At 53.8% G+C, this 26,520-nt stretch overlaps 1 protein-coding gene across 3 annotated transcripts in view; it reads right to left on the reverse strand.

The window, feature by feature from the left end:
- Positions 1 to 26,520, reverse strand: part of TBC1D2B (TBC1 domain family member 2B) — a 49,156-nt gene that overhangs the window by 10,205 nt on the left and 12,431 nt on the right. For all 3 annotated transcript variants that reach the window (XM_074317274.2, XM_074317273.2, XM_019751235.3), the window contains exons 2-9: positions 22,519 to 22,672; positions 13,398 to 13,563; positions 10,807 to 10,967; positions 8,679 to 8,911; positions 7,613 to 8,014; positions 6,937 to 7,047; positions 5,263 to 5,456; positions 2,040 to 2,534 (exon numbers count right to left, since the gene is read on the reverse strand). In XM_074317274.2, the coding sequence (XP_074173375.2) occupies positions 2,040 to 2,534; positions 5,263 to 5,456; positions 6,937 to 7,047; positions 7,613 to 8,014; positions 8,679 to 8,911; positions 10,807 to 10,967; positions 13,398 to 13,563; positions 22,519 to 22,672 (1,916 nt within the window). The remainder of the gene's footprint in view (positions 1 to 2,039; positions 2,535 to 5,262; positions 5,457 to 6,936; positions 7,048 to 7,612; positions 8,015 to 8,678; positions 8,912 to 10,806; positions 10,968 to 13,397; positions 13,564 to 22,518; positions 22,673 to 26,520) is intronic.

Below are 26,520 nucleotides of genomic sequence, written 5' to 3' on the forward strand. Positions count from 1 at the left end.
CCCCCACTCCTTCTATTTGGTTTTCGTTTAAAGATGATGAAATTGTTTCCCAATGATCAACCAGCCTCATTAAAAATGTTTTCATTGTAAGATTTTTGCTAATGCAGCTAACCTTTGAGTTCATTGTTCAAGAAGTTCCAACTAATCCTTCTATGCACAAAATAATCCAGGGGTGATGTAAGAGACAAAACAACTTTCCTGATGCCATTGTTTGAAACAGGGCTTCAGGCAAACCGACCCTCTGCAGTGGAGAGGGGCCTGACACATCACGAGGGAAACTTGGGTGTGGCTATTGCACTGTCACTAGTCAGGAGGCTCCTTCTCCAGTCGTCCCTGGTGTGGCTCCGAGCGAGAGGGCACTCAGGGCAGGAGGAAGGGGAGAAAGAGGCAGAAGAAAGCGCCCCTCTCCACATCTGAAATCCAGAACCTCTGACCAGAAGTTTCTGTGTATCACTCACGGGAAAGCCCCCGAAGCCACCCCTCAGAATCTTTTTTTTCCCTTCCTTAGATAAAATTATAATGAGCTTATCTAAAATTAAAAGGCTAGGGGGAAAAAAATAAAAGACCCGGGATAAGTGGAATGAAGGTGTGAGTGAGACAGAGACTAGAAAAGTGACTACGGGAAGAGATGGACGAGGAGAGAAAAACAGCACACACAGGCCCAGAAGCCAAAGCCACAGCCCGGGGACACCACGAAAGGGACAAGGTCCAAAGTCAGCAGAGCCTTTGTGGACAGACAGTCAAGATGACAGGCGTGAGTCACCACAAAAGGCTCATGTTCTCCCACAAAAGTGTGGGTTCTTACAAGCGTGTACAAAATACGTCAAAGAAAAAAAGTCCAGTAAAAGAGTTAAAACTTAGAGGCCCTCATGGTGACGGGGGTGGCGGAGCAGAGACAGCGCTGGGCAGGAGGCCGTGACTGTGCCCCAAACAGGCAGGCTCCTGCCCTCGCCGATCCCTGTGTCAGGGCTTTCCAGCTTCCAGGAACTTGCAGAACGAGTGTACGACGTGAATAAAGCAAATGGCTGCTTCCGTAGGCAGTGTTCTGTTACAGGCTTTCCCTTTAATGGGGACCACAAGGGGCAGCCCGAGGCCCTTCTCCTTTCAGGACACAGACAGGCCACCCTGTCCTCCCCACCACAGAGGCGAGGACTTCTTGGGAAGTGTCTGCTGTCAGGTCTAACCCTGCTCCCAGCAACACTCGTCGCAGCTGCAAAAAGCCAGCCGTCGTGTGGAGGCCAGTGTGGGCTCGGGTGAGGGTTAAAAGGCCCGTGAGCAGCCACACACACGTCAGCGCCCAAAACGCAGCCGTGCAGGGGAATTCCCGAGAACACACACAGAGCTGCCACATTCTTCCTGGAGCCGCACTTCTCACAAACTGGGCCACCTACTGTTACGGCACAGAAGGATATAAATGGACATCTACGATGACAGCAGTGACAGGAACAGACGAGGGACAGACACAGGGCACACAGCGCCACAGCAGTCAGTGTCCGGGTGGGGACAGCCACCAGGGGAGCAGACCGCAGGACCGGCTTGGTCAGGGCTCCTATGTGGGGCAGGAGGGGCCGGAGGCTTTCGGGGCCCAGGGCCCAGGGTGCAGGCCGCAGGAAGACGCTGCTCTGCCGGGAAACAAGTGTGGGCCTTCAGGGCTAACGCTAACCCGCTGCAGAACTGCTTGGGCAACTTCTTCCCACACAAAGCTGCGTACACGGGGGGCTCAGGCCTCATCTCACGCACTGGAAACTAAGGACGCCAAACTGTCCTTTGTCACTGGGTGACGAGAACCCAGAAGTGGTAAGAAGCACGAGGAGGAAACATGAGACAGCTACACGTCGGGAGGAGCACGACTTTGTTGTTACCAGTTGAAGGCATGCTGGCTGCTCTCGACCATTCACTGCATGACTGAAACCAGCTTGCTGCACCCACTCCCTTCCCCTAACACACCGGCTCTTCTTGGCTAAGCAGGAGGGGCGGGGGCTGTGAGGCAGCACCTGGTGCCCACAAGCTACCTGAGTGCCTGCGGGCCCAGCACCCACCTGTTGAGACCCTGGCAATAGCCGATGTCTGGGTTCCGCCAGGAGAAGGCGAGCAGGACGTTGCGTAGCTTCTGGATGCCCTCGGAGGTGGGGCAGGAGTAATGCTTGTTGTTGGGCAGCGTCCGCAGCAGGTCCAGCTCGATCTGCTTCGAGGCCGGGTTCTGCTTCTCCAGGGCCTTCTGGAGCAAGTTCTGGAAATAGCCTGGCTCGGTGGTGTCTCTGAACTTCCTGGTGTGGAGGTCCACGCACCACTTCCACACCTTGGAGCGGTGCTCGTGCGGAATGCCGGCCCGGATCAGGTTCTTCAGCTCCGGGGAGCACATCATCTCCCGGTTCATCGTGCTTGCAAAGTAGTTTTCCCACTTGACCCCGGTGGAGACCTCCTGGTTCTCCGTCAGGTAGAGGGTCTTCAGGTCCAACGCCCGGACCTTGGCCACCAACCTCTCTTCCTCATCATCCTCTGGGACAGTCCTGAACCCGTAAATGTCATACTCACTGTGGAGAGAAACAAGGAAGAACATTGAATGACATGGTCTCGGAAAAAGACTGCAAAACCAGAAAAGAGGTCCTGGAAGTGACACCGTGTGTAGGCGGCACTTTGACACACGAGCAGGCACTTCGGTGGGGAAACACACTTCTCCACCAGCAGGGTGAGGACAGCGGGCTATGTGCACAGAAAAACAAGAACATTAGGCCTCTTCTTGCTGCGATCCAGGAAAAATAATCTAGATGGTTGAAAGCCCTAAAAGTGAAAAGCGCAGAAGAAAACACAGGCAGCAGCGGCCCAACAGGCTGAGGAATGTGGCCGCGTGAACATGTGTCTGTGCGGTTACATATCACACACATATGTGCATAACTTTTGTGCTTGAAGAATATCACTTTAAAGGTGAGAAGACGAGGGGAAATATCTGTAAGATATTACTGATGAAGAGCAATGAAGCAATGGTGGCAGAGTCATGCCCCGCAGGGCTGTCCGTGCCCTAATCCCTGGGACCCGTGAACATGTGACCTTACATGGCAAAAGGAACGTTGCAGATGGAATAACGGTTACAGAACCTAAAGCACAGAGATGATCCTGTGTTGCCTGGTAGGCCCAACGCCATGACAGGAGCCCTCCAAAGTGGAAGGGGAAGGCAGAAGAGCCATCCAGAGAAATGCGACAATGGGAGATGAGGCAGGAGAGGTGTGAAGCCAGGGACTGGCCGACTGCTGCTGGCTTTGAAGACGGAAGAAGGGGCCACGAGCCAAGAATGCAGAGGGGGCTGGGAGCTGGCAGTGGCCACAGCTGACAGTCAGCAAGGAAACGGAGACCTGGTACCACAACCCCAAGGAACTGCCAACCTGGATGACCAAAGACACAAACTGTCCCCCAGCACCTTGATTTTTATTCCACGAGACTGCTGACCTTCAGAACTGGAAGGTGACAAACATGTTGTTTGAAGCCACTAAGTGTGTGATAATTTGTCCCAGCAGCCACAACAAACCAGTACAGAGAGCTCTGGCACTCTGCATGCGAGCACACTCTGGAAATCGGATCTAGTGGAGCTATGCATTCCCCAGAGGTCAGGGAGTCCATTCTCTTTGGCAGCTCAGCCCTGAAACACGCCCTCACGTGGACACAGACACGCGGGCCACGAGGTTCGCTGCACCACACTCTGCAACAAGGGAAATGGACGGAGCCTATATGCCACCACGAGGGAGCAGGTCACACGTGTGGTGTGCTCAGTGAAGGCGTGTGAGCAGGTTAGGACAAGCAGGAGATACATGCGTCACCTGGGCTATCGCAGAAAAGAATGGAAGAAAAGCAGCAAAAAGAGAAGAATATGGTGAGATCAGTGTACTAAAAAGTGCCATCAATTAGAAATACATATTGAGGGTAAAAGGAGAAATGAGATATCTAGCATTTCCTTGAAAATATTCCAGGAAAAAAAAAATGTGGGCCGGGGAGATAAGATGAAACAGGATTGGCAAACAATAACGGCTAATGCTGGGTAACAGTTGTACGAGTCTGTCCACTACTTTGTATGTTTGAAATTTCCCATAATAAAAAGTTAAACTAAATCAACATGCAGAGTCATTGTTCTACTTCCACATGAAGTTTGGAAACATAAACATTAAGACCCCAAAACACACGTGGGAAGAAGCCACAGCGCCCTCAGAGCGGCTGGCTGGGACGCCCTCGCGGGGGTCATGTCACCACTGCAAACAGCAGGAGTGAGAAATGCAGTGCGGGGACGGCTGCCGAGGGTGGGGTCCCATCCTTGCCACTTAGGGGCTGTGTGACCCTGGGGAAGTTATGTCACCTCCCCAACCTCAGCTTCCTCATTTGCAAACTGAGGACAAAAACCTCACTGAACATTAAATACAAGTCCCGTATGACGACCCCTTGCACAGCTTCTGGTACACAGACTCCAGTAAGAGTTGGAACAATGGTGTTTGCCATTCGGACAGCATATTTTTAAGTGTCATCTGAGTGGCCCAGGCAATGCAGGCCGGTGCTGTAAGAAGAGAGAAGAGAAAGACTGTGTCACTCTGAAGCAAGGCCTCGCCTGGGGCCAGGGTGCGACAGGAGAAATGGGGCAACTGCAGCAGGCAGGGCCCCGCACGGGGCAGGGTCAGCCCCTGAATGGCAAGGGGCCAGAAATGGAGGAGGAGTTGGACCGAGTGAATCCACAGATTTCTCCTCGCTCCAATTATTCATGAATTTCATTTTTCAGAAACTCAGAAATGCAGGTTCTTAACGCAAGATCCATCATCACAGGCTTAGAGACTGCGATTCTCTGGAAAATGCACGTAATACTGCGTGTGTATGTCCCAGTGCACTGGGGGGCAGGTGTGTCCTCGGCTGGTCGGCGACCCTCAGTGAGCTCAAGTGCTGAGTCAGGTGACCCAGGTGTTTTGGTCCCCACCCAGGCCCCCTGGTGTGTGGCTGTGTCTCAGGAGAGGGTCCTTGCCTGGAAGACTGGCCCCTCTTGCAGAGGCCGGACCAGAACCAAGGCCGCCATCCTCAGCATGGACACAGGAGAAAGATCTCAGCACGAAAAGGCCCAGTGGAGCCACACCCCACCTTGGTGTTATGGCAGAAACGATGACATCACCCATGCAGGTGACGGGACAGCATGAGTCGGGAGCATTAGGTGAGGTGCAGAGTTATGCAGGGCTCTGTGAACAGCTGCTGCTGCTGGAAAGGGGTCCCCGCACCTGCGGTAGCCGGTGCCTTTACCTGACAAGGTGAGGTTTCACGAACGCCTGCTCCGGCTGCTCCGAGCCCTCCACCTGCAGCGCGTCCTCCAGCAGCTGGGCTATGACATCACGGGCAGGCCCCTGCTCTTCTGAGCACACTGGGCTCTTCATTTCTTGCAGCAAGATCAAGTATTTACTTTCTATCTGGCAGAGCTTGGCTTCCAGGCTGGAATACTGCAGAGAAAGCGGCGGTTACCTACATCCAGCAGGAAAAGACGCAGGAAAAGCCAGCCTCAGGTACCACAGGCGGGCAAGCAACGAACGACAAGCACAAAAGGATGTGAGCCAGAGGCAAGAGATTAATTTCTGCCACAGGCCACCTGTCTGTCACGTTTCAGATAGCCTGCCGCGGGCCCCCCTTCCTTCTAGGGGGTCTGGCACGGAAGAGGTGCTGGTAATACGACGTCTAGATGCCAACACATGCATCAGTCCTGGACAGGGGTGAGGTGAGCAGCAGAAACCAGGCCACATGCCAATCACTGAGGTCAAGCTCAGTGCCACTTGGCACTTGGGCATGAGCAGCCAGCCCATGTGACATCAACACCTTCTTAGGACAGTGACCCAGGACCAGCGGCCATCTGCCACCTTATCAAACAAACCAAATACAGCCCTGGGAAACACATAGGAACGAGGTGTGGGAAGATGCTTTGGGGACTGTTCAAAAGGTAGCAAAAGCCCAGCACAGCTGCTGCCAGTGTCAGTGAGCCCCCCAGGGGGTAACGGCAGCGCTTGCGACGTCTGTTCATTTTGCAAGGCCCTCTGCAGCCACAGTCACGTCTGACCATCAACCAACCCTGCAGGGCTCAGGGGGGGCCATTATCCTCACCCCGCGTTTATACCTAAGAAATGGACTCCCACAGTCCAACGGCATAAATCAAAATCCAAATAACCTTAATTTGGGGACTCAGAACTGTGTTTATTGTTTTCCTATAAACCCCACTGCATGTGCAAAGGGAAGCCACATCACAGGGCATTTCCATCTGCTCCGTCAGCAAGCTGAGCAGAAAGTGCTGCCATTGTAATTGTTCTAAGTGTATTGTTCTAAGTGGTGGCAGCGACCACATCCTTCCCAGCACGGGTGTTGAACTGGTTTTCAAGCACAGTCATTTTATGTATGTATGTATGTATGTATGTATGTATGTATTTTTATTGACAATATTCCCTGTGCTGTACTTTACATCCCCGTGACTGTTTTGTGACTACTAGTTTGTACTTCTTCACCCCTTCACCTTTCTCACCCAGCTCTCCAACCCCTGTCCCCTCTGGCAACCATCAGTCTGTTCTCGCTGAGTCTGTTTCTGTTCGTTTATTTTGTTCTTTAGATTCCACACACAAGTGAGATCATACGGTATTTGTCTTTGACTTGTTTCACTCAGCATAACATCCTTTAGATCCATCCAAGTTGTCGCAAGTAGCAAGATTTCACACTTTCTATGGCAGAGTAATACTCCTCTGTATGTATGTACCACCGTTTCTTTATCCAACCGTCCATTGATGGACACTTGGGTTGCTTCCATAGCTTGGCTATTGTAAATAGCGTTGCAGTGAACATGGGGGTACAGATAGCTTTTCAAATTAGTCAAGCATGGTCATTTTTAAATGGTTTTGAATCATGCCTCCCACCAAATAACAGAATACATCTGTCCTGACCCACCTTGGCCATCAGATCCCTCTCTCTCCTTTCTGCATTTCTCCGTAGAGCTGAGAGTTCCAAAATTTCCTTATTTAGAAATTTATTCTGGGTTTTGTACCCCTGTAGATTATCCTGTTGAAAAAAATTCATCAGTTCACATTGGTTGAATGTTGACTAATTATTTGACATAATGAAGATTTTGCTACCTCATCAAACAGCCCTGCTAAGTTAGAGCGAGCGCTGAGGAACTGAAAGCTGATTATCAGACACTTTCTGATCAACCTTCGGGGCCGCCCGTGGCAGGACAGGCAGCCAGGGAGTACTGTGTGACAAAGGACGGGGAAATGAATTGGTTTAACGGTGGTGATTTTCCTCAACTGAGCACTGAGGGGCAGGGCACGGCCTCCAGAGGTTACGTGGAACAGTGACGCTCTCAGGGTGTAAACAGAGAGGCGTCCCAGCAGCCCGGAAGCGAGACGGGAGTGAGCTGAGGCTGTCGGAGCGATGGCAGCACGCTGACCACCTCCCACTGTCCGAGGCAGCTCTCAGCAGAGCACACGGCCTGTCAGGCACAGCTGCTCTGCTGTCACGCCATGAGCTCACTGAGGCCAGCAGCCTTGGAGTGACACCAACGGACAGGACTGTGCAGGGGTCTGGGACCTCGTCCCGGTCATCAGAGCCCACGGCCTGCTCTTACCTTCAGCCTGTCCAGCTCCAGCTGGTCCCTGGCGGCGGGCGCGGGCGCGGGCACGGGAGAGCCGGGCACCCAGGTGGGGGAGGACGCGCCGCCCTCACACTGGCTGAGCTGGCGGGACAGCTTGATGATGACCTCGTCCTTGGCCTGGATGGTCTCCATCAGCATCCCCAGCTGCTCGTTGAGCTCGCCCACCTTGCTCTTCAGGGTCCTCACTTCCTGCTGCAGGCTCTCCTTCTCCAGGCTGAAGCGCTCCAGGTGGCTGGCGAGGCCCAGGATCTGCTCGTCCTTCTGGTGGAGGAGCTCAAGCGTGTCCTCTGGGGCCCCCTCGCAGAGCCGGCTGCTCGTGAAGTACTTGTCATATTGCGACGACCGCACCGTCTGCTGCAGCAGCCGCACGAGCTCCTGGAGTCAAGGGTGGGGGGCAAGGGGGAAGCAGAAGGTGACAACTCGGCAAGGGGCGCCCGCTGGAATGTGAGCAGATGCGGACTTTACTGGAAACATTTTAATAGCAAGTTCCCTCTTGAAGAATCTCAGAGATAAAGAGGAAAAACCACGTACTCCATACAGACTGCCTGCAGAGAACAATCGTAGGAAACAGGAAATCATGCGCATGCACACTGCCGTTTGCAATGTTTCCTGGTAAACACTCATCCGTATTCAAAACCCTGGGCTCTAAAAGTCACCGGCCTGCTGAGCAGTTAAGAGTAGTTGGGTCTGATCAGCTCAGGAGGAAATGTTTAACAGGATCTGGAAAGCCTTTTAACAACTGTTGTTCCTGGACACTGGGCCGAAGCTCAGAGACATCCAGCGTCAGTGGGATTGCGCGGTGCAGACAACACACTCCTCTGGCCCCTTGAGGGGTCTTCACCCTCCTGGGAAATTCCAAAGCCTCTCAACAAATGACCCAGCAGAGTGGCAGTGCCTAGGACAGTGGCCATGGCAACATGGCACTTTGAGGGGAAAGCACCTTCTGGGAAAGAAAAGAGAGAAACCTGAAAGCAGCCAGGCTTGGCCCCCGGACCCCCGCCCTCTGGTGGGATGAGAGAGAAGCCGAAGGAGAAGCTACCTTCTGACCGCACAGGTCTTTCTTTAACTGCTCCAGCTCTTCCTGCTGACTCTGGACCTGCAGCTGCATTTCACAGGCCATCTTGCTGGCGCTGCCACTGCCCCATGTCCCCTCGGTTGAAGGGTCACCACTACTGTGACGATTTTTGTACGATCCAATCATGTCTTTCAAAGGGCGCTTCCCTTTGTAAGGAACACGTCCAAAATCAAAGGGAAATCCTGAGCCAGTCACTCCTGCGTAAAAACAAAACTTGCTTTTTAAGTGTAGGCAAAATCCCCGGTTTGGAAACTCCAATAAAACACAGCCTCTCACCTGTCACTCTGCAAGCAGCCTGATTCACCCCCTAGAGATGCATCTGTCCCCGCCACATTCTTGATAATAACCAAGCCTGAATCAGACCTGGTCCCCACTGGATCCTTCCTTACAAGACTCACCACACAACCACTTCAAAAGAACACAGTCTCATCTGATTGCTCAATCTCTGCCTTAAGACAGATGGAAAAAACGCAGGCTGTACACTGGCAACTAATGAGGAACTAATGACAAAAATTGCACTATTGCTTTCCTGAGGTTCTCTGGCAATGCTAAGTTTATTTGCCAAAATCTATTTTCAGAAGCTCAGGGCTAAATGTCTATGCTCACATCACCGTTTTCGCATTTCAGGTACTTTCAGGAACAGAGAGAACAGAGACATAAGCCGGGGAAGGATGTGGCTGCTTCAGCGCCCGTGGCATCCTGGGAACACCCTGCAAGGGTGAGCCCCTCTGTTAAGTTGGATGGCAGGTTCCCAGGGCAAGACTCAGACCTACTGGGATGCTTGGCCTCTTATCTTTGCTAATTTGTCTTTAGTCAAAAACACAAACAACCCCCCCAATATATGTTTTAAACATCATAAATACACATTTAAAGCATGACAGAGCCAGTGGGGTGCCCGGATATTTAAGAATATTGAGGGATCTAAATAAAATTTAGTGTGGATGGATTCAAATCTACATACTCAAAATATGAAGGGGGGAGACTAAAGAGTACATACCATACAGATTCCATTTCCATAAAGTTGGAAAACAGGAAAAAGAATCTATGCTTTGAGGAGTGGGCACAGTCCTTACTCCTGGGGGTGGTGACTGGGAGGGCTGGGGGCGGGGCTGGCTCCAGGGGGCGGGGCTGGCTGGGGGGGGGCACTAAAGGACTGGGGGGAGTCCCGTTTCTAACCTGAGTGCTGACTACATGGGTGTTGTCACTGGGCAACAATCCAGTGAGCGATGTGTTTTTTTTCTGTTTTGTTTTGTTTTTAAGTGTGGTTTTCCAAGACCCATGGGCTCCAAGTCAGGTAGTTGTTTCAATCTAGTTGTGGAGGGCGCAGCTCACAGTGGCCCATGTGGGGATCAAACCGGGTTAAGAGCACCACACTCTAACCAACTGAGCTAATCGGCCGGCCCAAGTCATGTGGTTTTGATTTGGGGACTTTTCTGCACATTATACTTCGATGAAAAAGTTGACATAAAAACGGGAAATACAAGGAAGGGTAGTTCGCTTTCCATCAATAACATGGACACCAGGCTGGTGGGCTGATTCTTGGAGCCATTACAGGAAATACCCACGAAGGAAGCAGGACCAAAGCCCCGAGACACCTCTGTCCCTGTGTGTCTTCCGTGCAGGCGCCCTCTCTGCGGGGCAGCTGTTCCAGCGCAGCTGGAGGCCCTCGTCCCTCCCTCCCACATCCCTGAGCCCTCTGGGTGCCCTTTCCGGTCCTGCTCACTCTCATTCCTTCCCATCTCATTGCCAAAGTCTCTCCGGGGACTCGGAGCCCACACTGCTCTCCACTGACCCCAATGCGCTTCCTCCAGGAAGCACTCCTGGGTGCCCCCCAGCCCTGCCACGCAGCAGGTAACCAAGCACACTCATTGAACGTCTTGTCGCCCTGCGCCAGTGGGGACACTGCACGGTCCTGTGGGACGCACACCAGCTCCCCCTCAAAGCCCGTCCTGGTGGTCCTTTCCCAGGGCACAGAGAATGTCTCCTTGGTAACCCTCACTGGGACTCATGCTTCCAGAAACATCTGCTCCTGAAGAGTCCCCGAGCTCTAGACGGCAGTGGCGAGAATGACAGAGCAGGCGCCTCGTGATACCTCTGCTTCCTTCGGGGACCTGCCTCTTCCTCTCCTCGAGTACCATGGACTCTTCCAGGTCTTTGGGGCTCGGGTCTAGAAGCTCCCACTCCTCACTGGTATAAAACACACTCTTCCGACTGTCATGCCCTCTCCCAGGACGCAGAGAAGACATTGAATTTCTAGTGGGAAAAATGAGATGTGTTATTTTTTAACATTTGTAAAACAAAATGGAATTTCACATCTGTAGGGGTGGCACAAATGAAAAGATCGGACAGTATCCGACACTGGTGAGGGGGTGGAGAGACGGGGACTCACAGCGCGCTGTGGGGTCTAACCTGGTGCTGTGACCACGGAGAAGAGTTCAGCAATGGAGGCAGGTGAAGAGCGCCGGCCCTGAGACCCAGCATTTCCTGAACTGAGTCCTGCACACGCGCACAGGAGACAGAGACAGGAACGTCCACAGTCGCCATAAAGACACAACTCAAACATCCACCAGCAGGAAAACAGATACACTGAGCACATCCATGCCATCAAATGTCATCCATCACTTAAAATGAATGAATTCACTCGACAGACATTTACTGCGTACCTACTATGTGGCAGGCACTACGCTAGGTGTTTGGAATAAGCCAGGGGACAAAACAAAGACCTTTGTCTTCATGGAATATACTGTCTCGCTAAAGCTACACTATCATGGATACATATTCGTGGATACATATTTTTTAAATGTTGAATGAAAAAGGAAAGAAAATTGAAGAGTGACACGTACAACAGGATCGCATTTTAAATGCGCGAAATAATACTGTTAGTAGGTATTTACAGACAGACACAGATTCTGGTTACCTCCGTGAAGGGCGAGACAGGAACGGGATCACGGAGGCGAGGATCTGAACTGTGTCCATAAAGTTGCAATTTGTTTTTTTTTTAAAGGACAAAATTGTACAGCTGGGTACTGGCTACCTCTGTAACCAACCTGCTACTCTCCATACTTGCCCATGTGCTAAAACTATTTCAATAAAACTTAAAAACTAGGCTGGGATTTCTGCTTCCAGTGAAGACGGAATTACAGGGACTGAACTTACCGTCCCCAGAAACAACCAAAAAACTGAACAAAATAAGGGGAAACGACTATCAGCTATCAGGCCTCAGGCAGCACCCGACCTGATCCTGAGAGGGTGACATGAATGAGGGGCGCCCACCTCTGCCCAGCTTACAGCCAGTGCAGGCAGGGGACCCCGGGTGGAGTTCATCAGACACAGAGCTGGAGAAGACCTGTACAGACAGACAGCAGAGATCTCAGAGGGCTGCCAAGACCCCAGAGAAGGACGTCAGGCTGTGTGTAAGAAAGCTATCCAAGGACCGGGAGAGAACCGCCTAAGAAGAGGGGACAGTCTCTGAGGGGACACAGGGTGGGGACAGTGTGATGCGCCAGCAGCCAGAGTGGGAAGCCTCCGACGTCATAGGGCCTCAGACGTACTCAGACAAACGTGGCTGACATTATCCCCAAAGGCTGCTCTCATCCCACCTACCAATGCTGCAAAGGGAACTTGAAAAGTATCAAACTGTTTCTGAGTAATTAAACTACACTCCGGAACCAAGTTCAAGAATACTTACAGGAATACCAAAAAAATCCTGCATCTAGAAAGGTAAAATGCACAATTTCAGGCATCCAGTAAAAAAATTACCAGGCAAAGAAGTAGGAAAATACGACTCATTATAAGGAGAAAAATCAGTAAATAGAAACAGACCCAGAAATGTCAAAGAATAAAATTAGTACAAAAGGACTTTAAAAGTTATTATAACTATTTCCCCACATCTAAGAAGCTAGAAGAAAACCACAATGTTTATGTAAAAATTCACTGATGAGATTAGCATTAGATTATAGACATTGTAGAAGGAAAGATTAGGGAACTTGACGACATTGCAAGAGAAACTATCTGTATGCTATGATGCCATTTATATGAAATGTCCAGAATTAGCAAATCCATACAGACAGAAAGTAGCCTGGTGGGTGCGGAGGGCGGAGGGGGAAGGTTGGGGGGAACGGGAAGTGACTGCTAACGGGTACTGGGGTTTCTTTTAAAACTGATTGTGGTGATGGGTGATAGCTCTGCGTATATACTAACAACTACTGAACTGTACATTTCCAATGGGTGAATTGTATGGGATGTGAATTCCACCTCAATAAAGTGTTCCTTACCAACAAAAACGAGAACAAACCCCCCCTCTCTTCTATTACAGGCCGAGCGTGGAAACACAGAGCAGAGATCTGGGACAGCCTGGGGTCCTGGAAAGGCGGCTGGCCCCTGGGGACCAGAGGCCTGCTCTGTACCCGGAGAGCCTCGTGACCTTAGACAAGGGCCCTTGCTGGGCTAGTTTCTCTCCACAAAATGCCAAGCACAGGACCTACCTGCCAGAGTCATGGCTAAATGAAACCACAAGTGTGCAAGTGTCGCCAACGTCAGGCCTGTAACAGGCACTGCACACAAGCACCGTGTGATGACAAAGACCATCACTAACACAGGCAGTTTTATGATTTCATGCACCAATGATAACGTCGTATCAGAAGCCCAATTTCCAGTGTCACATGTGGCTTTGCAAGGACTTACTTGAGCTCAGTGCCCCACTGCTTCAGAGAGAAATTGATGGAATTCGGGTGCCCTGGGGCCGGCTGACTTGCAGCTTGCTCTCCCACCAGCTCTCCGGGGGCTGTTTCCACAGCTAAGACATTTCTGGCTTTTTCTGCAGAAGCATTTGGGTGTGGGTAAATGAACTCTGAAAAGAGAGGCAGAGGAAGGCAGTTAGTCAAAGCTTCCACCCAAAGGTTGATATCCTCCACAAAACACAGTAACAAGATTCTTATGTAGCAAACATAAGACTCTCTACTCCAGACACCACGGCATGTTTTAATGTGTACTACATACAAACATTCTCTGTGATGGCTTCAGTGCTCTGCAGCCACTCGGATCGAAAGTCCATCCACATTCCTCACAGGAAGCTTGCGATATGCTTCCAACCACCACGTGTTAACGGCCTCGGCCCAGGGAGGGAGGAGACTGGGTTCTCCTCTGCTGCCTTGGAGCAGGAAGCCTGACATTGGCGGTGACCCACGCCCACTCACCTCACTGGCAAGGAACAACTTCCACGATAAACTGTTAGGTACAGACAGCAAAGTGCAGATCAGGTTATCGATAGGACACACCCTTTTCTCCTAGAAAGTGGGGGGCTGCGAGTATGTACATATTAGCTAATAGGTGCAAATAGTGACCCTGACAAAATAAGTCTGCAGTGGCAGAAGTCGTTCAGTAAGTTCCTGGGCAGACGCATTCGTGCTAAAGCATGATCACGTTTCAGATTACAGCTCTAAAATGCAAGCTTCCGAAATATTTAGGGTGGAAATGATATAAGGCCCAAGATTTGTTTCAAAATATTTTGTTATGTAACAAATAAATCATAATATTTGCTCCAAAATAACAAAATTAAGTGGACAAGGGGATCAATGAAACAAGATGGATCATGAAATAATAGCTGAAACTACCCAATAAATAGGAGGGTAATATTATGTCCATTCTCTCTCTGCATGTCTTTAAAATTTCCCATAACAAAACCTTGCTTTTTACCAGTTTTGACAACAATGTATCCAAGTACAAATACTATGTATTCTTCCAAATGATCTGATCTCTGAGGACAGGCACGTTTGTAAGCAAAATATAACATTGTTTCACAACAACCGATTGCTGTAGACTTCCCTCTAGTAAAGCATGTCTACGCTGGCAATCTCAACCATCACCCCTTCTGTGAAAACAGAATCAGAATGGAACTGCTGAACACTGATATCCAAGAAAAAAATGACTTTTTAATAAGATGACACAATTCATGTCACTTAGGACAGGTGTCTGTGTACAGAAAGAACACAGGGGCGCCTGGGCTGCAGGACCCCTGGAAATCGATGTCCCAAATGAGAACACCTTCTGATGGTTCCCACTTTGCAGGCAGGTCCCTCACCTGACGATGGTCAGTGTGGCTGGGAAAGTGTCCCGGGTGTGGCATGAAGAAGTGACTGCTGTGCTGCAGCCAGGAGGGCCGGCACCGGCTGACAGGGGGTCCAGCGAGAGGGTGTGTTGGGAGACAGGGCTACAGGCTGGGGACTGGAGGACAAGCACAACGCAAGGCCAGAAGTCACAAGCACCAGAGTCCCAATTCTCGGTTCAAATGACTGTCGTGCAGTAAGCACTCGCTGGAGGGTACACGGTGAGAGTCGTGGCCCTAAGGAGGGCACATCTGAGAGACACAGCGTAACAAAATGTCAAGCTGCAACGCCCGGACGCACCGCCTCCCTGGCGTCCAGACCCTTCCTCCGAGCCGCTGGGCCCCAGCGAGGCCACGGGGGCTGCTCCAGGGAGGGAGGGAGGCCAGCGCAGCCCGCAGAGGTTCCTCTTTCACTCCTTTATATATTGGAGTTCCCCATCAGATTTCATTTGGAAAAGGAGTTCCAATAAACAAACGAAAAACAAGTCCAAACACGGCTAAGAGGGGCCGTCTGCTGTACCTGCTTCACGTGTCAGGACACGAAAGCCCAGGGCTGGGCCTAGGACAGCCACCTGCCCTACGGCGGGCCAACCTCCCAGCAGGTAGTGAGGGCGCCTACTAGAGGTGGTCCCCAGGCCTGGCGTGTGCGTGTGCCAGCAAACGGGCAAGGCTGGCACACGGGCTTCTGAATGTTGGTCTCCCCAGATCCCTCACGGGCAAAGCATTACAATTCTAAGCCACCCCAGGAAATAAACACAAGGAACTGTAACAGCCGAGTCCAGCCTCTGGTTCCTGTGTGGGCTGGCAGCAAGGTGAGGGCTGGCAGCAAGGTGAGGGCTGGCAGCAAGGTGAGGGCTGGCAGCAAGGTGAGGGCAGTCCCTTGCGGAGGCAGACTGTCAAATGCTCTGTGTGACACAGAAAACCCCAAGACTACCAAGAAAACCCAGCACTTGCAACAACCCTCAGCCACACCGGAAGTGCTTCCTGGGGAAGTCAAGGCCCTGGGGGTGGGTGGGGAAAGGGAACTGGAGGCCACGGAGGATGGTGACCAAAAAGACCAGTAGTGACTTATCTGCTGTGAAAATAGCTATTTCCCAGTTTGGGCTACTATTGCTATTTTTTCTGGTTTTCGGTTTTTCGAAGACCACGTGTGATGTACTTAATTAAAAGTAGAGCTGCGGGCTTCTCCTCAGCGCTTGCCCGAACATTAGCATTCAGGGAACTGCCTCAGAGGGACTCAACTAGGACGGGGCAGAATTCCCTTGAAGCCTCTAAGAGGACGGACTGGATTCCCGAACATGGCATTTATCTCCGCGTGGCATCACGGTCAGCGCTAGCAGTCAGCGGGAGAGGAAGTCTGTGCCTGAAGGCTTTGCTGTTAGACCGTCCCTGTTCTTGTCCAACATTTGCAAACACTTAGGTGACAAGCCTGAGCCAGCTCTGGGCGACAGCTTTTACATTTCTAGGTTGATTCCAGCACAACCTCTTAACTCCAGCATGGCCAGGACAGTCTCGGCTTCCCAGATGTCCAGGAGCCGTTCCCACAGACGGCACAGGGGCCCACACGCGGAGGCAGCCTCAGTGGTCGTCCCCCCTCCTGCTCCAAGCCTGATGCCTCCATCAGGCCAGGCCCTGCACCAGCAACCCCCGCACAGAGCAGAGCTGTGTGCTGCAGGAGAATTCCCAGGACGCAGAGCCCAATGTTGCCCGAGAAAGGAGCAAAGAGCCCTGGGAGAGGCTGCTCCCACGTGTGTCACAGAACCCGCCACAGAGAGCCTGGAGGTCACCGCTGGGAGGGGGAGGACAGTGGGGTTGCCCTGAACACGCTATCTGCTTTTATCCGTGTGGCTTTGATCTGGATTGTGAAGGAGCGGCCAGGAGCAGCAGATGTGCGTTCCAAGTGAGGTCTCTGAGATCCGGGCACCAGAAGGAGAGGTGGCAAGTCACGGGTTCTGAGAGCCCCAGGAGGGCCAGGCCACCTGCCCAGTAGCTTACTTGTCCATTTGCTCCTCCACAACCCCCACCAAGGGCGTAAGTCCTGTGAGAACGGGGCCCCAGTCGGATTTGCTAGCAGCTGCGTAGCCAACGCCAAGCAGAGAAGGACCCGGTAAACACGGGTACAGGCTCAGTGAATAAACAGAAGACCCACGAACGTGGCCTGGCAGGCAGGGCCTTGTCCGGGCTCAGGAGGCGCTGTGGTGTCCAACGGGCACAGGCTCATTGTCCCTCTGAGAGGCCCCTGAATTAGGGTGGGGTGCACCGCTGGCTCCACGTGGCCCCCTCTCCCCTCACACCTCCCTCTGCCACCTGCACTGACCCCGCCCAGCTCGCCTCCCTGCCCGCCCGGCGTGCAGGCTCCTTTCCGGTCTCCTCCAGGAGGCTGGAGCGGAGCCCCGCGGCTGGGCATGACGTTCGCGTCACAGAAGGGAGCTCAGAGAGCATCGAGCCCACAGAAGGGAGCTCAGAGCATGTTCGCATCACAGAAGGGAGCTCAGAGAGCATCGAGCCCACACACGGGGAAGAGTGTGACCAAGGTGCCATACTTTCTCCCCTGGGACAGGCTGCCTCTCGGACACTGCTGGCGGTTCCCGTGACTCTGTAGGTTACAACAGCTGGCATCATGCAGAGTCTTACAAACGGGATCACAAGATCCCAGCGTCTGTGATCGCTTTACCGAGTGACGTGAAACGATCACGTGCAATTCCTGCGGCTTCGCCAGGGCTGGGCCTGCGTTCTGCACGGACAGCACCACACACTCGGGGCTGCGGCCATCAGCCACATCCCCTCCCGCCCTCCCACGCAAGCTGCTGGCGCACAGTGGCCACACTGTGTGACGTGGCTGCTTTGGGAGGAAACGTGTGGTCGTCCCCAACCGTCTTCACGACGCCATTTTCTGTGAGAAATACCGTCTGGACTCCAACAGGCCCTTTGGCACGCACGCCTCCTGGGGCCTGACTGCTTCTGGCCCCCTGAACTCCCACGTCTTAAAAAACACCAAGTCTGGCTACCCCACGCTTGTGTGCTCATGAGTGTACGTGGGAAGTGAGTAGTCAGACGTGCTAGACACACTTCCTGTCATGCGGCCACTAGCCATTTACGGGCGCCTCCTTTGGGTTTTGGCTACCTCACAGCCAGCAGCTGGGAAAGTCTGGGGCCCTCGGCTTTCTCTTTGCAAACTATTCCTTTGTCCCGAAACTAGGTCTTCACCTATCCAGACACAGAAGACGCGCAGAGTGGTGCTGGCGGGGCACTTTCACGGCCTGGCCGGGGAAAGGAAGGCAGACAGAGCAGACAACGAGAAAAACGTCTCCCACTTTCCAATACCCAATTCAATATTAGGCCGAAATCCCAACCACACAGGTGGTAGTAGACGCCTACTCTGACGACAAGAGCTCTAGAAAACACATGAACGTAGCCATCACGGGCCAGTGTCCGCCGCCCGGCAGGCACTCATTCTAGCTGAGCCTCCCACAAGCCCTGGTTTTCATGGTGGCCCCGTGCTCAGCTACGACACTCGCCTCCCCAAACTCCCTTGCAGCCAAGGCTAGCCATGGGACCCAGTTCCAGCTGGGGGGCACAGCAAGGGCTTCTGGGAAAGCTTTCTCCTTTTGGATACCGGTGCCACTCCCAGAGGCGGCTCGCATGAGGAGAGACGCTAATCCACACAGTGGGTCCCGCAGGACACTGGTGAGCTGCGCTGCCTGTCAGGAGATAAGTCCCTGTAAGTCCCCGTTTGTCAGGTTTCCTGTTAATGGCAGCTGGACACCAGCCTGATTTGAAACGGTAACAGACACATAGGCACACACGCACACGTGCACACACACGTACATATCTTTACCCTGAACAGTGCAGTTTCCTGTGTGACATCACTACACAGCGGTCACTGTTACTGTTCCAGGGCCTTCTAACTGCCAGTGAAGGTATCCGCTCCCGGCCATTCAGCGGGTGACCTCGCACCCCCTCGCCCGTCTCAGACAGCCTCCCACGTCTCCCCGGACCAGCTACCCAGCTTTCTCTTGGTCACTCCTGCCCGCCCACTCTCCCTTCCAGCCAGGTGCTCGGTCTCTAGGCCTCCAGGCCTTTCCTTCCTTGCTCCCCAGGGCGGCCTACTAGACCTTAGGGGCTCAGTCTAGCTGTCTCCAAGCCCAGGAAATCCTGCAGAGCCCAAGCGCAGGGAAGGCTCCTGCTCTCACCTCTGCCCCGTGCTTACCGGACTGTGTCACCCAGACAAGACGCCAATGAAAGTGTGATGCTTTATTCCAACAAAACTTCATTCCACAGGCCATAGCCTGTATTAGAGGGAAAATGACTGACTCAGAGTCTGACAAACAGTAAATACACATCTGAGCCCGGCCCGCACGGCTCCTTCACCACATGGAGCTCTTCCGAGAGGCGACGGAAAACACAGCTCCCTGCATCCTTCCGCACGCCGGCTGCAGGCGCTAGGAGGGCACAGATGGTGACACCCTTCACACAACTAATGGAAACGTTACCAAACTGGGTAACGAGGACAGAACAGCAGGAAAGTTTTATTTTCTAGTGCAAAGCAGAGCTATTAAAATATTCTTTAAAAAAAACTCCAAAAAACATTCTTCTTTGATTCTAGCTGCAGGCAGCACGGTTAGGACAAACTGCCAACATGGCTTCAGAAACATCACAGAGCACATTTTATCTTTTAACCAATTTTTATCTCTGACGATAAAACAGAAGGGGCCCTTCTTCTAGACTTCCTCCTTTAGACTTTTGGACTCCCTGAGTGATTACAGTCTCACAAATGGGCCAGCGGTCCAAAGTTTCATCATGAGCTCTTAGAAGCTATCTAAAAGTTGGTGGAAGTGTAAAAGTAGTCGTTTCTACACATAAATCTTCAGACGTTGTGCTGCTCTGACGACAAAGTCCAAAGCCCCAAAGCCCGACGTCAGGACTCCGCCCCCGGCCCGTGTGTGCCTGCAGCGGGCTGGGCTCAGCCACTGCTTCCCGTCTGGGGCCACCTGCCTCCTCACAGCTCCCGAAGGCACCAGGCTCCAGCTCTCGCCTGAAACGCCTCTGTCTTTCCCTGGCGAACTCCTGCTCACCCTGCAGGTCTCAGGGCAGCTGTCAGCCCCTCAGAGAGGCCCCCAAGCACCCACTCCGGGGCCTCTGTACCCCATATGCCCTCTCACACCCACCTCATTTTTTCTTCACACCTGCTCAACCAGAGATTCTGAGTGGAGGGGCCACGCCCATCCCGATGCCTGCTCTGCTGCATGATAAGCAGATGTCAGGGGACGAGCTCAAATCCCCACACTTAGGGGTCCCCAAGCCAAGTGAAGAGGACCAACTATGGGCTTCGGGGGTTTTTCTGGCTCCCCAGCCACGGCATTTCGCCTTAAAAGAGGGAAGGACAGTGCGCTAGTGACTGCAGGGCTGGGTGCAACCGCTCTGCCCTGGCGGTGTAACATGCCGAGCCTCTGCTAGACAAGCACTGTGTCCTCAGAATAAAGGGACCGACAAAGCAGGCCCTGTGTGCCCGGGCGGCAGCTGCCATCGTGACCCCTGCTGGTTCCCCTACGGTTCCCACATGTTCCGAGTGGTTTCGATCCTGAGTCACTGAGCTTCTGATCAAAAGCGCTACCACAGTGGCTTTTCAAAAATCTCGCTGAACAATGAGCAGAATTGTGAACTAAACACAGAGGGCTCAGGCTTAAAAATAAAGGCATCACCTCGGCACTCGACACTGTTGGTTAAGACGTTCGTGAAAATGACCTGAGCGCTCTCCCAGGACAACGTACCGAGTCTGAAGCCCAGTGACTCTCACTGACCAGAGGGCTGACCTGCTGGATTACGAGGACAGGCTAAAGCACAGTTGGCGGCAAAACAGGGATTTGCAGGAAAAAGATCATTCATAGTCCAGCAAGACATTTGTTGCCGAAACAAGCCGGTTGCACATGTGCCAACATCATCGCTGGTTTACAGGGAACTCGAATGGAGCCCGTGCTCCCTGAGCAGAGCCCACGGGTGTTATGAAGCTCAGGCCACGGCTCGCTGTCAGGGCAGAAGCAGCCCTTACTGGCTTAAATTTCAGCGTGTATGCCTTTGATCCTTCATAAAAGCCAGCGGAATGGCCAGGCCCTCTCACGCCTTCCCAGGACTTAGAGGTCTGTGTTCCTTGAGGCCTGACTTCTCCCTGTAGGAAGATGGGGGCTGTTGTCCTGCTCTCTTGTTTAACAGGGCTCACCACAACCCAAAGTCATGAGAAGATCACGGGTGTTAAGTGTTGACATTCAAATATAAAACCACATTACGTCTACACTGCAGTTGGCCAGGGATGGCCATGCATTGTGGAAAGGCCACAAGTGCGGAAAGACATGGAACCGCTGTTTGACAGTTAAAGGCTTCCTAAGGACCATCACTGGGTCCCACGAGTGCGTTGAGAATCCTCCCCAGTGTAGAAGCAGCTCTGCCCAAGCATGAAGGTGTGGGCGTGGGCCCCGAAGGTCGCAGGAGGCAGGCTGGCCCTGGAGTCGCACGGCGTCACCCCAGCACATGTACTACCTGCCGACCACGGCCGTAGGGTCTTTTCAGGGGGCAGGGTGCTGGCCCTGGAGTCGCACGGCGTCACCCCAGCACACGTATTACCTGCCGACCACGGCCGTAGGGTCTTTTCAGGGGGCAGGGCGCTGGCCCTGGAGTCGCACGGCGTCACCCCAGCACACGTATTACCTGCCGACCACAGCCGTAGGGTCTTTTCAGGGGGCAGGGCGCTGGCCCTGGAGTCACACGGCGTCACCCCAGCACACGTATTACCTGCCGACCGCGGCCGTAGGGTCTTTTCAGGGGGCAGGGCGCTGGCCCTGGAGTCGCACGGTGTCACCCCAGCACACGTATTACCTGCCGACCACAGCCGTAGGGTCTTTTCAGGGGGCAGGGCGCTGGCCCTGGAGTCGCACGGCGTCACCCCAGCACACGTATTACCTGCCGACCACGGCCGTAGGGTCTTTTCAGGGGGCAGGGCGCTGGCCCTGGAGTCGCACGGCGTCACCCCAGCACACGTGCTACCTGCCGACCGCGGCCGTAGGGTCTTTTCAGGGGGCAGGGCGCTGGCCCTGGAGTCGCACGGCGTCACCCCAGCACACGTATTACCTGCCGACCACGGCCGTAGGGTCTTTTCAGGGGGCAGGGCGCTGGCCCTGGAGTCGCACGGCGTCACCCCAGCACACGTGCTACCTGCCGACCGCGGCCGTAGGGTCTTTTCAGGGGGCAGGGCGCTGGCCCTGGAGTCGCACGGCGTCACCCCAGCACACGTATTACCTGCCGACCACGGCCGTAGGGTCTTTTCAGGGGGCAGGGCGCTGGCCCTGGAGTCGCACGGCGTCACCCCAGCACACGTATTACCTGCCGACCGCGGCCGTAGGGTCTTTTCAGGGGGCAGGGCGCTGGCCCTGGAGTCGCACGGCGTCACCCCAGCACACGTGCTACCTGCCGACCGCGGCCGTAGGGTCTTTTCAGGGGGCAGGGCGCTGGCCCTGCCTGACTCCCCTGGGTCGTCGCTAGGCTTGGATACCATTCTGGACCTGGAAACCCTCGGCCACGGTGGCATGCTACCCATCCAGAAGGGGCCGTCACCACGGGTGGCATTCTGAATCGCCCTGCCAGGCGGACTTGCTGTGTGACACGGCGACACACAGAGAAGTGACACAGGTCCCTCCACTTGTGACTCACCTGTGGTGTCTCTGGCCACGAGGCCCTTAGAGAAGTCCCCCGGAGTCGGGGACGTCCCGCTGTCCCACTTGACCATGTCCAGACCATTGCAGTATTCCCACCTCTTCTGCTGAAGCTCCTGCAACCAGTAAGTCATGAGCTGACGATTAGGAGCCTGGAAAGAGGGAGGGAAAGTGTTATGGCCACCAAGACGATGAAGGGCCTAAAGAAACGACGTTTTGTGAGGACAGACTACACCTTCCCACCTGAAAGGGAGCATTAAGAACAGGTCAAAGGAATTTCAATCTCAAAACTTAGCAGCTTTTGCTCATAACACGTTATTCAAGCAAATAGCAATTTTAACATAAAGAATTTAACCCTCATAATAAATCTGTCTAAATTCTAGTATAAAATTACAGAATGGTAAAACTTAACACTTCCCTCAAAGTTAAGGAAGGCTTGATATTCCTGCTGCCCTTTCACTTGGGGCGCCTCTAAATTCTACCTCAAGAAACCAAACCTCACACAGAGATGGGTGACATGCTTGCCAAATAACCAGTCAAATCATGGCACTTAAACTCTGCCAGCACCTGGGAGAGCGCCCACAGAAAACCGCAGGTCACAGACTAAATGGAGCAGCTATTACAGGGGCTCATTTTTTTAATTGACATTTTTAAAGGACAGGGTACAGAGCAGGGAGGACACGCCCTCACTCACCGCTGGTGGGAATGTAGAAGCTGCAGTCGTTTGGGAAAATGGCTTGGCAGCGCCTGGTCCATCACTTACCATGTGACCAGGCAGCCCACTCTGAGACACTCCCCCGAGAGGAGGAAACACACAGAAACCTGCACGTGTGTTCACAGGCTTTATTCGCCACCACCCCAAATTGAAAGAAAGCCAAACGTCGTCCACCTGGTGAGCAGATAAACTGTGACTCACCCATGTGACAGGATACTACTCAGCCACAAAAAGCCAACCAGACTCGTGCGACACAGACCCCAAAAGACTACACACTACCTGGTTCCACGCATGCGACGTTCTGAAAAAGGCGAAATTACAAGGACAGGAAACAGATCTGTGGTTGCCAGGGCTTGGGGTGAAGGGGTGGCCGATGGCAGGGAACTTGGAGGTGATGGAGTGTCTGCATCCTGACTGGTGACAGAGCCATGCGTCTGCATTTGTACAAACTCACAGACTACATGCCACAGAGGGTGAGTTTCACCATGTGGACATGAAAGAAAATCAACCAGAGGGAAATGCACACAGTAAACCCAGCTGCAAACGAACGAGCTGGCGCCCAGGAAGGAAGCCATGACAGGTCACAGCTCCGCAAACACATGGGCATCAGTGAGGCAGGCACACGTCTGTCAGGTACACTGGTCCTGGGGCGGGATAATCCAGGAAACTGCTTCCCAGGCCTCACAGCAGCAAGTAACAGGCCTGGACACCCGTCTGCTGCTGTCCACAGCACGGGCTGTCTCTAGTAACACCTACAGAGTCCCAGGTAGGGAAAACCAGCCACCACAGGACGTCTGGGTACTTTAAAGAAAGTTCTTCCAACTATCAGCCAACCAACATGTACTATCCACATTTTCTACCTGGAATAATAGCCACCTGGTGCAGGACTTGGCCCCGGGGAGACGGGGAGACGCAGGAAAACAAACGAGTAGTCCTGAGGGAGTGTCAAGCGCTGTGACAGAGGTCAGAGGGGTGGTGGGCTGCTGTGACTGCAGAGCACTGAGGATGTACCCGAGGAGGTGGGACAGGAAACCTGCCAGCTGCAGACTCAATAAACAAACCCCCAGGATGTCCCCATTGCTCTAGCATCTAGCTCGGTGCCACACACAGGAGGTCAGGATCTGCTGAATCAACAAGAAAGGAATGAGCGAATAATCATGAAGGATGCAGGAGCTTGGTGTTACAAGGCAGAGAAAAGCTGTGCAAAGGCCCAGAGCAGGAGAGCAGGGAGGGAGGCCGAGGGGGGCCCAGGGCGGGAAGGGCAGGAGCCTTCCTCATTCTTAGCAGGGCAACGAGGCGACCACTCAGTGTCACTGCTAGTGAAGGGTGGGGAGGGGATTAGCCCACCTGGGAGACCCGGCCTGGCTCTGGGGCAGGGAGAGGAGAACCCGGCACCGCCAGCGCCAGCGGAGGGGGGGAGCGGCTGTGAGACACAGCGCAGCCCACATCAGAGCCCAACGCCCACCTCGCCCCCTCCTCCTTCCACGGAGCTCCCCCCTCCCCGGTGGAGGACAGCGTGTGTGGATGGTGCATGCGTGCATGTGTGCTCTCGTCCTCCCACCAGCGCCCCTACCTGGCCCCCACGCCCACCCCAGGAAGAAGACCACCAGGGGTTGCCCAGACGCGCTCCTCTGTGCTCAGAAAACCAGGCACACACTCACCGGGTCAGGCCCCTCACTGACCTCCCCAGCTGTCTCCTGCAATGCACGCACCATGAAAAATCTGCTTTTTACAAGAAAACCTTCTCCCTTTAAATCTCTGAGGTTTACATCTAACTGGGAACAATTAGTAACGTCTTAGTCATCTCTAAATTCCGGGGGCAAAAAAACTTTTAGATCACATGCTTCCAACGTCTGACACATTATTCATATTACAGAAGTTGGGTCAATAAGGCGGGCAAAACTACCTCGAGACAAAGATTAACGGGTTCGTTTCCTTTAAAAACATCTAGAAATCGCTGCGAGCACCGTGGAAGGCTGCGGCACTGCATGCCCGTGGCTTTAGGGCGCGTGGCAGCATCAGGGAGGCAGGGAGGCCCTTCCCTCAGGAAGCCGAGACCCAAACACAGAAACACACGCGGCTTACAGGGCAGGTGGCACCAAAAGGACAACACGGCGAAATCCGCAGAAATCCCGTCAGTCTCTGCGTGTTGCCCTCACTGTCTCGCAAACAGATGGAGGTGCTGTGCGGCCTCACTCGGTCCTAGGAGATGCAGAAGCAGAAACTCGTGTGTGCAGCCCCAGGCTCGCGACGACAGGTAAAGTCAGTCTCGATTCGCCCCGTGCCATAGTCGCCACAGCCTCCGGGGCTACTGCGCATGTGACACAGCTGGGACCACATGGTGACGTGTGTTGGGTGCACGGGGTTGAGTAAGATACACTTATTGAAATTCATGTCATCTGTGTATGTGGTGTCTGAAAACTGAAAGGCATGTGTTACGGCTCAGACTGTGTTTGTCTGGGACAGCGCTGGTCTAACGTGAGCGAGTACGTCCCATTCCGAGAGCTAAGCTGGTGGGAAAGCCAGAGGGTGGGAAACGGCCTGGGGGTTCAAACACAGGCGGGGGTTCTCGGGGTGCGGGCCAGTCCACATGACTCCCGCCCACAGGACGCCATGACTCAACTCAACCTCCCTTCTGCACCCAGCCCCTGCCCGTCACATCCACAGAGATGCCACCGTCCTCTAGGGACATGCGGCAATGGGCCTGTTTCAGGACCTTTACTGGCCCCTCCCACCGAACGATCTGGCTGCTCCCCACACTGACTGACCACGCAGCTGGTGACAGGTGACGCAGCAGTGCTGAAGTTGTCACCCACACCACCCGCAGAGGGAGTAGGAGCAGGATGGAGAGACCGTCCCTGCCCCACCCCACGTGACCATCTAAAATGCCTGCCCCCCGAATCCTAGAGGACAGACATTCGGTCGTGCTGGAAGCAGCGGGGCCGGGCCAAGCTCCAGAGCCCAGTAGATGAGAGCCGAAGCCGGGCAGGCAGCTGGCAGGAGGCCGGTGTGAGCATGTCTGTGTGCAGGCTCCAGGGGCTGAGTCTCCCGTAACACTCGTCTCCAACTCCTACTCACCCTTCAAAGCCCAAGGCAGACGCCACCTCAGAGGAGGTCTCCCTGCCCCGAGCCTGCAAGCCCGCTGCACGCTCTCCGGGAGGTCCCAGCACCGAGCCGGCCGGGGCCGCTTCCCCGCTGCTATTCACTAGTCTCCGTGCCCATCCCGTGGCCCAGACGCCTGGCACGGCGCCTTGCACAGTGGAGCACTCAGACGTCTGACCGCAC

Source organism: Rhinolophus sinicus, chromosome 13, assembly GCF_057876585.1.
Source record: "Rhinolophus sinicus isolate RSI-liver-muscle chromosome 13, RSI-T2T, whole genome shotgun sequence".
Taxonomy (NCBI): domain Eukaryota; kingdom Metazoa; phylum Chordata; class Mammalia; order Chiroptera; family Rhinolophidae; genus Rhinolophus; species Rhinolophus sinicus.